General features: G+C 52.4%; 1 protein-coding gene across 1 annotated transcript; it reads right to left on the bottom strand.

Annotated features, from left to right (window-relative positions):
• Positions 1-2,589: 2,589 nt before the first annotated feature.
• Positions 2,590-4,499, bottom strand: LOC128728523 (origin recognition complex subunit 2). The gene is made up of 2 exons (XM_053822150.1): positions 4,022-4,499; positions 2,590-3,947 (listed from the first exon to the last, which is right to left on the bottom strand). Exons 1-2 carry the CDS (start codon positions 4,497-4,499, stop codon positions 2,590-2,592), a joined length of 1,836 nt encoding a protein of 611 aa, XP_053678125.1.
• Positions 4,500-15,441: the final 10,942 nt, after the last annotated feature.

The following is a 15,441-nucleotide window of genomic DNA, read 5'->3' as shown; positions in this document are numbered from 1 at the left end:
GGCCACCTGTCTGGCACGCACTGCTGGAAAATGTGCCGACCCTCGAACCACTCGAAACCACCTGACTTGCGACCTGCCGATACCTTCCGGTTCCCTAAGGGGCGTGAATCCGCACGGTTCGCGGCACACGAAATTAAAACAAAATAAAAAGAAAGCACACACTTCAACGACCCCGCGGCCCAACGGGCTTTTCTGTTTGACCGCAGACACACCAGCTCGCACGCACTGTACAAACCGAGGGTGCGTGGTTTTTCGTTTGTTTAGCACTGTCGGATGTTAGCGTCCCATCGCCTCAAGAAAGCTTCACAGGTTCCCGTCGACGTTCGAAGAGCGCACGTGCGTTTGCTAGCGAACGGGTTCGCTGCGGAGTGAGTTGTGACTGCTGCTTGTCGTTGTACGGTTGATTATACAACCAGCAGTTCTGGCCGAGTCTCTGGGCGGCCTGTCTGAACCCTCTGGCGTGCGCTTCAGCGAGACTCGCCAGCATTTCTACGGCGGGTGCATAGGGTTGTATAATCCAGCGCTCTCCTTCAAACCGAACCGAGTGCACTCTCTCCGGTTTCTGGTGAGCATTCCGAACACAATGGTCAGCATCTACACGGCGCACACATGCGCACACACGCTCGGTTTCCCGGAGGTGGACGTATGCGCAGGTCCAAAAGGGATGTCTGAGAGCATCGGGTCGGGTTACGGGTACTGTCTGCTCGATTTTCCCCTTCAATCAGCGTGTTTAATCGCGCTCTACAGCCTGCCTCTAACAGCGTGGCTTTTCATCACTTTCACCTGTGACGGTGGTCGCATATTTAGTGTTTTGTACGTTTGTACACGACTCGTTTGTCCTTTTCCTAAAAAGGAGGGCCATTGTTTCGAACGGCGCGCTCTCACGTCACAAACGTCACCAGCCTTTTCAAGCGGGAACCTGTGGGAGGAGTGATTGGTTCGGTTATTTTGAGGCTGTCAACAGCTGGAGGCTGATGGCGGGAGGATTTGTCGAAAGCTTAGTAGTGAAGCCGTTGATTTATCGCCTCGTGAACGGGTTCTAATGGGCTCTGATTTTGTTATTGATCGATGTTACTACTTTTACGTGGAAGTGGAAACTATAATTGGTTCTTTGGTCTACATGATTCTTACATGGATAAAATGGCTAACACAAAGGTTTTTCTTAAACACAAGCTAGTCTTTTTTTTATATTCTCTTATTTCAAACTTTTTTAAATCAGTTCTATAAGTTGTTCACCTTTAACCTATGAAATATACTAGCCTTACAGCAGCTATTTCGAGACGCTTATGAAACATAAAAATACCTTTATTATCTAACATAAAACACATTACAAATTTCAGCATGTTTACACTTTAAAAAGTGCCCACAAGGACTCACGTAACAGGCACGTGCTTTTCGGGCCATGCTCAATGTTGTCCCTACATTCGCTAAATCCTGCTCTTTTGCTCTCTGATCACGTATCCTTCGCCGCTCGCTTTCCCGCACCGTAATAAAGGGGAAGGACTGTTTGCCACGCACACACACACGCGCAATGAGCGACATTCCTTTGTTTTGATCTCAGGATACGCGTCCCGTTCAGTGCATTCGCACAATCAAACGGGAAAATACTTTCACCACTACAACGCAAAGCGGCAAACAGGAGGCAAAAGGACGACACCATCCAGCCGACGCTTATGCCGGCTCTTTCACCACGCATGTGTGCGGGATTTTCTCCCTCCCGAAACAACCACCCGAAAACAAGATGGTGCGTGAGATGGAAATGGTTCCCAAAACGGTGCCGGTCACGGTTTCGAATCCACGGTCGCTTTCCGGATCCGGATCGGCAGGTCGCAATGGTCGCTGGTGAGAAGAGCGGTGGGCACTTTACACATTTCCACGTTCAAGAACACACGAACCCGCAACAGCAGCAATTGGAATGGGAACCACCAGCAGGAAAGGAAGCCCGGAACACGGCCACTAGCACTAGAGAACGGCACCGGGAAGGGCAATGGACTGACACGATGGTGCTGGGAAAAGGATCACCAGACGACAGAAGCAAAGGTTGATTGGTGCAGGAAACAGCAACCCCCTAAAACAGGAAAGGACACACGACCGGAATGGACTAGAGAAGGAACGGAAGGAACGGTCGGAAGACAGCGAAGAAAGGAAGGAGCTGTTCCGATTCCGCCACAGGAAAGGTGCAGTACGTTCTCGTGTGCAAGAAGCAAGGATGCGCCCGGTGCCGCCTGCTAGCTTGTACTGACAGCCGACGTCCGGTGTGGTGTTCCTTCAAGAGATAGCAGAAGGCAGTAGAAGGCGTCGAGTCTGCGTCGCGCGAATCGTCTCGTTGTGGGGGTGGGGGTTGAACGGGTGTTTCGTGCGTGGAGCGAGGAGGAAAAGCCGAATCATTAGCCAAATGCATCCCGTAGGAGGGTGGTTCTCTCCCAATTGCGCGAACATTTGCGCCTCAACCACGAAACACCTGTATTCCAATTTTGGCTCTTATCAAACCGACCATAAACCAACCCGCAGCTCACTGACGTTAATGACAGCTGGGCGATAAAGGTCCTGGGAAGGGTTAATGAACCCACTAGCCGGAAGGACGCTGCCTTAGTTCTGTGATGACTCATCGAAGAAACGCTGCAAAAGCCCATGCTCGATGGGAATGTGCAGCGTTTCCGCACCATCGGCGGTGCGTTTGATGCGCAGCAACTTGTGATCGGTGAATTCGGTCAGTTGCGCCCGGAGCGCGATGTCACTGCTGACGAGAAACGCTTCCCGGCAGGACCAGTAGAGATCCTTCAGCAGCATACCGGCGTGCTGGGGGTTTGCAGGACCCCCGTTCGCTAGCTGGTGTTGAACAATCATCATGAAAATGCCGCGAGCGTTCGATGTGAGTGATGCCACGACACTCCGCATGGAGGATAGCGCGAGGGCACCAGCGTTCTGTACCAGCAGGGAGTTTTCGAACGCTGTTTCGGTGGTGTACGGGAGCATGGTGGTTACGTCCCACCAGCAGAAGTTGAACAGGCTTAGTTTGGAGGCGTCCCAGAGTAGTGGCGCGTTGATGTGGTCGATTGACGCCACCAGGTGAACGTTTGGGATGCTGGCTAGCCGGGAGATTGTCGATTGCATACGTTCGTTACGCATCGCCACACCGTCAAGGTTGTGCACGAGCAGGAATACGTGCAAATGCGGCTGGCAGGCCAATTGCCGCTCGATGCCGTCAATCGCCTCGTGGTTGTGGGATGATGTTTGGCGTATTTCTAACAGGTCACCGGCTAGGCCATCCAGAACGTCTTTCACGGTGAGACCGGGAAAGAATCCGTTCACCACGAGTACCGAGTGATCGGCGAGGGATTGCCGGTGGAAGGACTGCAACAGTGATCGCTTCGAACCCAACCCGTACAGCAGCACGTTGAAGCCCTGATCCAGCAGGAGTAGCCAATGGGCGAACTGTTGCTCGTACCCCTCCAGCAGCTCCTGGATGGCGTCGGTATGTGACCGCGAAGCGTTCGTTTCCTCCAGCAAACGGAACAGGACATCCTGAGGCAGCCGGGGTGTGTTGAGCCGATCCAGCGTGTGGTCAGAAGTGACGGATTTGGCGCTGGCGAACGTCGAGAAGTAGTCATCGCTCTGCACGATGTACTGCAGTTCCGGTTTGCTGTCCGCGTTTGCTCGACGGCCACTGCGACGAGGCGTGGCACTCGTCTCACCGCTAGGGAGCTGTGATGAGAGTTTGGCCGGAATCGCACGCTTGAAATGTACCGGATCAGGGATAGATTTACGTGACATTCCCGATCGGACGGAATGCTTTTCGGACGCGGTGTCATCACCGCTGTCTTCTTCCGACGACGAAGGCCCATCACTGTCGCTCTCGTGTTCGTCTTCATCGCTCAAGGGTGAGTATTCGCTTTCGCTGGCGGAAAAATCTGATCCTTGAGCTGCATGTAGCGCCTTTTGCATCTCTGAAAGATTTATCAAAACCCAATTCAGTAAGTCGTGAATTCTGTAAACCATCTAAACCATCTCAAAGCAGTACCTTTCTTTGCGATACAACGCAGATGCATTGGTGTTTTTGGAATGTTACTACCCACCGTGTGGGACATGCTGGATCCGGATTGAGAGCCCGGTGTGCGTTGGGCACTGGCATGTGCGAGAGCGCTCATTGAGCCACGTTTCTTCGGTGTTTGAAACCCATAGATACCAACACCGGGCACATCAGTTTGCTCCTCGAAAAGAATTGCGGCTATCTCCTTTTCTAGGATTTCGATATTTGAGTCCTGTTTGTAGGAGTCCTCTTCGGACGATTCCTCATCGCTCACATTAGTGATCTTTTTCGCTTGTCGCCGTGATGAACCGGTTTTTGAAAGTTTCTCGATTAAAAAGTCCTGTGAAAAGCGCTTGTTAGGCGACTTTTTCCGCGTTGAACGACGAGTACCCTTGGGTTGCTCGTCTTCGGTTGAGCTCGCCAACTCTGCGCTTTCTTCTTTTGAAACGTCTGAGTGGTCAGAGGCCATTATAACTTGTTGATTTAGATCGGGTAGATTTTCTTCACTTTCACTGAGCTTCAGCAAGATATGTTTCGATTTTCTGCGGCTCATTTCGGTTTGTTTTTTGAACTGGTTGATAGCAACGAATATTCGCTGTGTTGTAAAAGTAGCGCGCGAAATTATTGACAGATTTGTGTTTACCACGGCAGAGCAGCATGATAAATTCAAAAAACGAACAAACGTCAGTTCTGACAGCTATGCTCAAAACACGTTTGAACTTACATTGAATAGCATTTATTCCGAACTTTCGTAATAAATCAAAAATAAAATTAAAAATTTATCACATGCATCGGATTAAAAATATGCAACTTTAAGATAAATGCAGCTAATAACAGTGATAGTGAAGGAAAATCCAAATCGAAATACATGTTCCCTTGCTTCATTTCCACCGTACGAAATTCAATGTTCATTTAGGAATTATATTACCAGATTAAAGATCACTGTTAAAAGTTTAATTATGGTAGTTTGATATGTGAACTTTTGTGTTATATTATTCTTTTCATCGTGAACGGTTATCCGTACTATAAGCGCAACTCTACTGTTGGCGCTATCGACCACGAGATGGCGCTGCTCAGCAACCATGCTGCATTTGAATTTGAATTTTAAACGGCAACAAAAAGAGCACCATCGCCGTTCGGACAATACAAAACTTAAAAACGAAAAGTCTATAATTTTCTTCTCCACCAGCAGCTTGTTGTTTTACCCCCATCAACTCCTCCCACACGGTGGTAACGGAAAACTCATCCAAACCGTTCCGCTTTCGATCGCTAACGAGCAAGATCGTTCGCTCGATAGCCCAACACCTCAGCCCGCGAGTGAGTCGCAATCTTGATAGGCGATGCGCCTCCTTCAGCCTCAGGCAGCTGTCATCCTCCATCCTTACGGCTTCTCTTCCGTGCGCTGCGGCGCCCAACACCCAGCACTGCTGGTCCCCTTTCAAGCACACGCAGCAAACCACAATGGGTGGTCAACCCAACCCCAGACCGGATGATCTATCATCGTGAGGCGTGAGCTCCACTACCCTGTGGCAGCCGATCCACCCCTGGGCTCCGTTACCTCGGCGTTCCAATGGCACGCCAACGCGCGAATCAAATCACGCAAGCTGTCCGAATGCGCGCGCCGCGCGTGCGTACACTCTCGTTGGTTGCGATCAAAGGGTTGCAGAAGGCGGGATCTGCCACACCCGCTAAGGTCGAAAAAGAGGGGGGAAAAAACACCGCAAAAGAGCAGCAGTTCACACCGACGCCATGCTCGGTCACAGGCAAGGGGAGAAAAAAAAAGAAACCCGCGTGCAAAATCTAGCCTCAGAAGTTGAGCGGCAACTGCAAAGGGCAACCAGGCTGGAGGGCGTGAAGTGGGACGTTTCGAATTAAAACGAAAACGAAGAGCCTTCCCAACCAAAGCCACCCCCTCCCCCCCCAAACCTCCTCGGAACGCCAAACCCACCGGTGGTATCAGATCCGTTCGCGATCCGTTCTGTTTCGAAATTTATTCTTCAGACACCCGCAACCCCTGGACCAGGCCCACCCTAGGGGGAGGGAGGGGGGGGGGGGGCAGGGGGATTGCGGCCGACCCGGAGAGGTGGTGGCCGGGTCCCTCCGAAAGAGCTGATTTCTTATTAATTTAGCACTCTTTTTTTGTCTCTTTTCTTGTTTTTTCTGCTGTCGACCTCGCGATCGGAACGAATTGAATTTTTTCGAGAACCAAAGATAAGACGCTTGCGAGGTGGAGAAGTCCGGGTACTCCTCCGGCGAGGGATGTGCCAGAGCCCCGAAAAGGGGGCCCTGATGCCGACCGCTGCACAACTGCCGCATATTGAAGGTGCCGCAGCCTCAGGATGCAAGGTTGGGTACGGTGAGAAGAACGATCGGGTGCGGAGATCGTGAGGCGTTCTGATGAAATGAATGGAGATATTTATCTACATTCTTCGCTTCGCGCGTTAAAGGTTTCTTCTCTTCCTCACTGGCCCTCTCTCTCTTTCTCTCTCTCTCACACACACACACACACACGCACAAAGACTTCTTCTTTGCTTCTCCAATCTCCAGGCGCTGCGTGAGCTATTGAATTCGATTATGGTCACTCCGCCCCCTTCCCTGGACCATCACCCTGAGAGTCGTTGACTCAGTCAACCGGCGTTGTTCTACCGTGGCGAGAGTTGTCGTCAAACAACGTGCCCCCCCCCCACCCTACCCATTGGGGTTGAACTCGCCCTCGGTTGCTGTGTGCACAACGCAAACAGGCGGCAAAATGCGCCCACCAACAAGTACAAATTGAACTCGAGCAGTATGTCAAATGGTGGTGGGTGGGAGGAGGGTGGAGGTTTAGGAACCGTTTACACAACGCGTTGGACTTCTACCCAGATCCAGGTGTCCCGGGGACCGAGTGTTGACTCACCCGCTCATGCTGCGGAGAGTTGCCGGTCAAGCGAGACGATTGCGAGACCCAAAACACCCGGTGACAGTTTGCCAGAATCGGCCGGCAACACGTCGACGGTAACCTGAGCAGAGAGCGCCGACATTGGGCGAGATGACGTTAGCGATCGATCGCATCCAGGTGTTGGTTGTGTGACGCAACACCGGTTGAGGCGCGAACTCATCAAGCTCGTCGGTGAGCATCGGCTTGCTTGACTTTGACCACGGGTTTTTGGGGGCCTCTCGTGTAGGTCGTGTTGTTAACCGGCATTTTCAGGATCTTCACAAATTTTGGAGAACTTCACCGTTCAACGATGTCCAGAATCTCTGGATGGCACCATGTAGAAGATGCGTTTTTTTTTGGATTTTTTGAGAACTTCTGTGCATCCCCGAATTCCCTCGAGGTTAGGCATCCTGCCGGATGTTGGTATGCGGCGCTTTTCCGCTTTCTTCTTCATGTGGGTTCTCGCAACGCCACCAAAGTCCAGGAAGAGCTACTCAGACAAACCGGGTTTCCAGGGGCGAGAACGCCACACTGTCTGCCGGAGGTAAGTGAGCGCCTGAGCAGCGGGAAGAAAGGTACGAACCCTTCGGACCTTTCGGACCCGGTGTCCGACAGCGTTCTCTTCCACCTCCCCCCACCCCCCTCCTCTACTGTTAGCTCTAGCAGTTCGTTCAAGGCGAAATTCGGAGAAACGTAATAAAATCATAACAATTATAAAGCGCTTTATTCCCGCACTGGCATCTGGAGTGAGGATTTCGGTTGGTGGGCTCACCCGCCGGGCTGGAGGTGTGAAATGTACATTTCATTCCCTCTCTCTCTCTCTCTTTCTCTTTCTCTCTCTCTTTTCCCTCATCCTCTCCAAACGTCCAACACCTTCATGAGAAGACCCACCAGGGGCCAGGAGATTTCGGTGCCGGTGTTGGATTAATCATTCATCTTCCGAAACAGGCGTCGGGACCCCCCGTCGGCAGCAATCGTCATCACGCAGCAGCAACAGCAGCAGCAGCAGCACGGAGTTCTGAGCGGTTTCAGAAGAGGGCGAAGTAGGCGAAGAAGAAGAAGGAAAAACCCACCCCACGGGTGTGGAACGAAACGACAGCGATACCGCCTTTGGGGCGGGAAACGTCCGCAAACCTCCCGAAACGTCAGGAATTCCCCCGTGCGAAGAGCGCGGCCTTTGCGTGGACGAATTCCGACGAATCGCCCCCTCCGGACCCCTTGAACATAAATTCGGTTTTCCGGCCAACCGGAGCCAGCGCCCTCGCCAAAAGAACTGAAACCTTTTTCTGCCCCCGGAATGGAATGCGGAGCCGTATGGGCTTTTTTTTCTTAATTTTGACTCACTCTTTTCATTTTGCCTCGGTACGAGCCTTGCCCTTGATTTAAATGATCACCTTTTTTTTTGGTGGATCTTCTTCTCCGCTTCCTTGCGTCGGCAATGTGGAAGCCGTCCGATGTCGGATTCCAGCGGCTTTGCGGCGCAGTTCAGAGGGCTGCAGAGCCTCATTCAGGTTGTCTGTGAGCGAGCGTGAGTGGGAATTGAAACTCTTGTCGCTTTTAGGAGGCACACAACCTAGCACACGCAGCTTCTGGTGGCACTTTCGTTTTCCAAAAAGCACCCTTTGGGAGTCTGCAAGGGTTAAAAACCCTCCAAGGTTCGTGTTCCTCCAAAACAAGCAAACAACCGTCACAGGTGACAGCTGATCTAGTGCTAGCGAGTAAACAGCTAGTGTCAGGACGCACACGTCAATGTGACAGCTCTCCAGTGGGGCTACGAATTGTGCATTCTACTTCCCGGTAGCCAGGAAGCGACCTCTACACGCCTTGGAATGCTGGCAGCGGTACGGATTCTGGGCTCGAGCGGAAGGAACGAAAGCCAAATTCCAAGAACCCAAACGTAACACACACTCACACGGAGGCACACACGTACGCAGGCCGCATACCTCGCATACCCGGTCCAGTTAGGCCGCGTGCTGCGCCGAGGTCTCGTTTTTCGGATTGTGTTTTACTTTTTTCTTCGGAAACAACCCACCCGTGCCCGTTTGCTTCCACTCCTGGCCCGGGGCTTTTGGCGGGTCCTACAGGCACGCTTGGCCGCACGCCCCGGAACGGCCCGAAGGTCGAATAATGGCACGGCTCGGGCTGCAGGGTGGGTTTTTTTTACTCTCTTTTTTTTTTCTTAATTTCGGAAGAATGCGGCGCAAAAGGGTCAGATCTTGGGAGGCGATAGTGGCCTACCGACCGGTGTGGGTGCACATGTATGTGTTTGTGTGTGTGTGTGTGCGTCTCTTCTTCCCACCGAAGGAATGCCTAAGAAGGGAGGGACGGAGAGGTAGGAGCGCGGGGGGGGGGGGGGAGGAGCATATAAAGGGGTGTGGAGGAGGGGGATGTAAGATCGAAAGGAACACAAAAGCCCGCTCGCAAGAGCTCAGTTAAGGGTATTCGTACGTAGGTGCTGGAGAAGAATTACGGTCTGCATGGGGGTGGTGGGTTGTTCCTTCCCCCTGCCAGGACATGGTGCCTTCCCTCACCCCCTACCCCACTCCCGCACCACTACAACCCCACCGCAGTCCGTTAAGAATCACTGCAGCAGCCGAGAAGGTGTTGGAATTCTCTCACCAACTCGAACGCGGTATGCCACAATGGCTGGCGATATTTCGATAGCTTTGTCCCTTGCCCCCACCCCTCATATCACTAACCCTTCTTCGGACCCCACCCACCACGCCCACACACATACATAATTCGTTTTTCGCACTTCGTTTCGATCGAGGTTATGTTGGGACCTCTTAAGCTCACTCCTCGTTTGGTTCAATTCCAGAGCAAGGAATGCTGTCACCCATCTCGCTCACTCGCGATCATGCACTTTCTCTTGCTCTCTCTCTCTCTCTCTCTCTGTTTCTCATTTGGTTCGCGTCTCGAATGCCGGTGTTAAATAGAATGTTTCACATGGAAACCAACGAGTCACGCCATCGAACGCTCAGGCCAATCTTCTCCCCCCCTTTGTCAATTGAAGGCAAGAAGGGTGGGAACGGGGGGGTGTAGATCCTGATGTCAGACGGATGGGGAAGGTGAATGGCCAGCACCAGCACTATTGCAGCGACTCAGATGCATCGCATGGAAGGGTGATTCGATCGACACCTAGGCGTACCCAATTAAGCTGTTGGACGTAAATGACAGCTCTTTACCGATCATTACCGATCCCGCGGTTTGCTGAGGTGTGTTAGTGTGCACGTGTGTGTGTGTGTTGGGAGGAGGGTTGGGGTTGGGGTTCGATCCGTGCAGGCTGAAGCCCGGTAATGCACGAATCGTGACGTGACGGGTTTACGCCTCGCACCTATTTAAGGATGCTGATGGCGGAGAAGTAGCAGTTGAAGGCGAGACAAGAAGAAGAAGAGAGGGTGGAAGGGGCAACGTCTTCCTGCAAACGAAAAAAAAACAAAACCCAAACGCGTCGGGCGCGCGCTGGAATGCCGCACTTTCGGAAGTAGTTTTTCGAATTAACAAATATATGCCGACGCGGCCCACTGACGTAAATGACGTTCCAGCCAAAACAAAAAAAAATAAAAGACCAAAACAACAACGGTCCGAAAGAAAACAAATAGTGCATAATGAGTGTGTGTGCAACACCTACGCCCAACCCCCCCCCCCCCCTCCTCATCTACTGCCATTAATGATGGACTGTGGGTACGTTTTCGGGGTGGGCTAAAAATAACGTCCAGCCCGTTCCATTATTGGGAAAACGTCAACCACGGCCACCTCGGTCAGTGGGCCCCGAATAAGGTCTCTATTTGCGCGGACAGCGCAATGGGTTGGTTGTAGACCAGTGGGGAAAGCGAGACAGAGGCAAGGAGAGGCCCATTCGAACAACCAACGAGAGTTTGACGTGGAAATAAAAAAGAACTCCCACTCCGAAAATGGTCGTTAATTGGTGGTAGAGGGGTTTTTTCTTCTTTCCTTTCATTTTCGGCGGTCGGCTTCCACGGTTGGGCTGTACCCGTACACACACACACACACACATTCTGCCCTTGAGCCTTTCGAGCCCTTAGATGCGCCGATGGATGCCTCATTATCGGCACATGCCCCACCGATCTAACCAAGGCAAGGCGGGTAGTGAGGGTGCCAAGGGCTGGCACTTCCGAAAATGAAGCAAAAAAAAAAATAATAAAATAACCCTAATGGAAAGAGATGGGGCGCGAGCTCGCGCAAGTGCCCACATTTACCATTTACTCTAATCAAGGCGCGGTAGCGCTCCGAAAAAGGGCACGGGTCCGTGGATTAAACAGGTAAGATTGATGATTTAACTGCCGAGTGGGCGTCTAGGTGTGTGTGTGTGTGTGTGTGTGTGGAACGCAGCCTCGGAAGTGGCGTTCAGTGGAGACCGCCAGGCTAAAGAAAACACGAAAAAAAAAGCCCACGAAATGAAAGGTCGAGCGAGAACGGGATAAAGCAGATTAAGCGATGGTTATCAGGAGGAAATCAACGCGCAACGACGCGCAAGAATGGAAGGGAAGGAAGGATGAACAGAAGAAGAAGAAGAAGAAGAAGAAAAGGGGAAGAAAAGCATCCCAAAGCAGCAAACGGAATCGATAAAAGGAAGACAAAAATAGAACACCTTCTTGAGAGCAAATGTATGCGCTCGCGTATCCCTCCAGCGCGTCGGACGGGTTGAAAGGCTTCGGTTTGGGTAAAAAAGGGCGAGAAATTAAAAGCAATCGTGTGTTCCGCCCGCGGGAACCCCGCGAGGAGTAGCCAGGGGGGAGGATGGAGTCTAAACCGACGCAAAACACACCTTCGCTTCAGGAGGCGCATCCAGGATGCAAGCTGCAGGACGGGGATCCAGGAGCCTAGCGGGGGGGGGGGGGGGGAGGGGTGATGAAAAGGAAGAAGAAACTCCAAACCGATAAAGGACTCGCCCGCTTCAGGGTCAGGCTGTAGGGCCCGAGCCTGCGAGCCTTATTTGAATTGGCATGAAATGAATAAATAAATAAATAAATATATAAATAAATTAGGAAATAAATAAACAACGAAAAGCAAACAGCCGGATGTTACCCTTGAAGAGGATGAAGAGGAAGAGGAAGAAGAAGAAGGGAAAAAACGAGGGGGGGTTTATGACGCACCGGTGAAGGGCCTTCCTTTCTGCCTGCGCTTCCTTCAGCACCAGGGAAGTGATCAATTATTTACAATTAGGCTCTGGAGCGCCAGCAAACGCCTGCTTTACAGCTGAAGAAGCAGTCGAACCCCAGGCGGATGGATCATCTTAACGATTTCGTTCGGAGCTTTAATTTCTCGCCCCCCCCCCGCGTGTTTCCCAGCCACCCTCTTACGCCCCATTACGGACGACCACCACCTGCAGGTGTTCGCGGTGTTGAGCCTGAGGTCTTCTCCTGAGGTCTTCTCCTTTTGTGGCATACACCGCCTCCAGAATCGCCTGCGGGCGTGAAATCTGAAGCCACCTCAAGCTTGGCAGGGGGAGAGAGACGATGGGACGATCGGGGAGGGGGAGGGGGGGCGCCAGTAAAGCAGGAAGGTGGGGGGGGGGGTGTGCTAGTGGGGGTTGAGTGCGTTTTTATCGCTCCTCACCTGATCGCTATCAGCTGGCGGGCAGGCGTCGGAAAATTTATGACCCAAGCGCTCAAAAACCCCGGCGTTAGGGTTGTTTGCGTCTCTGTCACACGCTTGGGTGTTGACGGCCCTGTTGGGTGTTGGGAACCCGGCTCTGCCGGCGGTCCGAACCGCTGAAGGTGTCCAACCACACTGGGAAGCTAAATAAATAAAGCTCCAGGAACGCCTGCGCGCGCGGTGTCGTCGTTTAAATCTTCCGCTGCACGTTTTGTCCTCACCGTTCGCGCCAGGTCTGGAGTTGGCTGTTCTCGTGCTGTTGGCTTCCATTTGGGTTCGTTACGGGACGTTGGTGGTCCCCGGGGAGCGGTGTACGAACGACAAAAAAAAAAGGTGAGCGATTACGCGTTAGGAAGGCCTGCCGATCACACGTGGCGACGTCCGAAGTCGCTGTGGAGCACTTCAGAATTTTGATATCCCGGGAGGCCGAACCTTGCCAGGGGTTCTCCAATTGCCATCGGGCGTCCCGGCTCAGTTGTTGGCTTTTTATCGCGCATTCTAAGTGAGAGGGAAAGAACCGGCGAGGTCTTCATCATGACGTCGATAAGCACCATAAATTAAAAATAAACCTGATTACCTCTATCGATTGGTTATTTGTCTGTTCGCTTTGAGGCTTCCAAGCCGACTGATCGATCGGTATCTGTCACCGTTGGCCGGAAATCGAGGCAATTCTGAGACCCACTCGGGTTTGCGGGTGAAACCTAATGCGGCGTGATCAGATCGCATATCAGCCGACTCGCCGGCCTCCAGCTAGAGGGTGTTTGGGCTGTAGAATATGCCGTCCGACGCTCAGGTACTACGATCAACGGATCTTGCAACCTAAAGTGAGGTTCCAGCGAGGCGCAGTGCTACCGTGTGGTTGTGGTGTAACGTACCGACACCTGTTCGCATCTCAACACCGTTTCGAACATCGGCGGTAAGCAAACGCGAGCTACCACTTTCTGAGGTACCGAAAAAACCACGGCCATTTATCTCACCATCCGGTAGTTAGACGATACAAAACGATCAAACCCGCGTGTCGTTCGCTGAGCAGGGTCGATCGGAAGTTTTTGACACCCACGCCGACGTCGGTTCGTATCCTACGTCAAGGAAGACATAAATCTGTCCGTAGAGTCGTTGCGAAATTCAGAACCGGACGATCTTTCGGCTCCTTCACGCGCCATTAATCTTAAACCAGGCAGTTCCAACTCCGGCAACTTCGGTATCACCACTTCAGTGTCGGTGTCGTCAAGTTACTTACGAGATCGCAATCTCCCCGGGAGTCCAATTGCAGCTTTCGGCCTATTCCTGATACGTCCAGGCGTCCAGATTCATCCTTGCGTGTGCTCACGTTTCACACGGACGTGCCGTTTTCGGGTCACGGAACCGTACCGGTCCCATTCATGTCGGGCGGTGTGACTACCCAAAAGTACGTGACATGATCCGTGACCCTGCCCTTCCGCTGGTTTGTCATGTTGCCGATGGCTTGGGTGTTAGGTTCGTTCGGTTGTTTTTTGCTCCCTCTCTCTCTCTCTCTCTCTCTCTTTCTTCGCTTCTCGGGACCTACGACCTTTTTTTACGATGTTTTCCTTTTTAATTGCAAGTCGGCAAACAACCCGATGCCGGTTGAGCCAGAATCGAACCGCCGTGCCCTGTGAAGGGAATTTTGGGAAGGTGGACAGAGAAGATCCGAAGACACCACTTCCACTCCTCTCTCTCGCTCTCTCGAGTGTTCCGTTGTCTTGAGGCCAGGCCCAATTAACCTTGCACCCGAGCTGGCCCCGGGGGTAATGACAATATTTATAGAGCCATACCTCGCTTGACCTGGCCCGTATCCTTCGCTCTCGGTGGGCGCAACTGCTGCCCAGCTGGGTCACACGTAAGGAGACCTCAAAATTCGAGTGCACTTCTGACGGGCCACCAGGGCGAAACCGTGAGGCGAAATCTCTCCCAAGATTGTGACAAACCGGTTCGTCGTAGGCCGCCACTTTTCAGGGTGCATCGGTTGGTGTTGTTTTATCTTTTTGTGTGTGTGTGTGTGTGTGTGCGTCGTGCTTTGGCTTTTGAAGCGGGCTGGCGAGCTGAAGGTGGATGTGGAAAACGATGCCGGTAGTTTGTCTTACACCGCTCATGAATGGTTCATTGATGGTGTGCTCGGTTCCTTCATGGAAGGAGGGGCGGATGGGTGGTGACGACAGACGAAGGAGTGTGAAAACCGATCGAAACGTGCGAAGGTGCGCCAAAAAGAGAAGAGTGAAGGAAGCGAGACGGCGAAGTGTGCGAAGAAGCGAAGAGACGGAAAAAGAAGAGAGAAACATCAGTGGCAAGATCTAATCGGCCGTAGGCTTTCGTTTGCGATACGTGTCAGCTCGAGAATTCATTGAAGGACCCGTCATCCGTCCTGAGCTTGACCGGAGCTAATCCTCTAGGGGAATATAGGCAGCTAGCACGGGACGTGAGCTGCGGGTACCTGCGGTGAGGTTCGATCGCCTATCGCGCCGTTCCGCTTGGTTTCGATTGACAAGCAGCGATCATCTTGCGAATAGTGTGCCCGTGTGCCTAACCAGCGCCATCTGGTGGCGCATTCTCAAGCTGTCGGTTGTCACTTTCCCTCCAAAATCCCAAAACTCCACGCTAATGCTTCTGTGTGCCGTTTTGCGGGCGTGAATTTCATGAAAGTGGACACGTTCCGTTGATAACGATCCTGAAACACGCCGACGGTTAGAAGTAGACCCAACAACACCCAAAGTAGAGAGGATCTCGGAACTCCGACGCATCCGCAGGATCATTCAGGCGTGCCCGGGGGCGTTCCTGCTGAGCAAGCACTGCAGCAACTCTACACTGATCCCGATGTTCCGGTGGCTGAACGAAACACCCTGTGTCCCTGAAGCCCTAA

Source organism: Anopheles nili, chromosome X, assembly GCF_943737925.1.
Source record: "Anopheles nili chromosome X, idAnoNiliSN_F5_01, whole genome shotgun sequence".
Taxonomy (NCBI): domain Eukaryota; kingdom Metazoa; phylum Arthropoda; class Insecta; order Diptera; family Culicidae; genus Anopheles; species Anopheles nili.
This window is presented reverse-complemented; position numbering and strand designations above follow the sequence as displayed.

What these genes read in the sequence shown, in the direction of transcription:
- LOC128728523 (XM_053822150.1), bottom strand. Translation starts at nt 4,499, where the DNA reads ATGGCCTCTGACCACTCAGACGTTTCAAAAGAAGAAAGCGCAGAGTTG. An exon ending in GCGTTGTATCGCAAAGAAAG is followed by an intron (nt 3,948 to 4,021) that starts GTACTGCTTTGA and finishes TAAATCTTTCAG; the next exon opens with AGATGCAAAAGGCGCTACAT.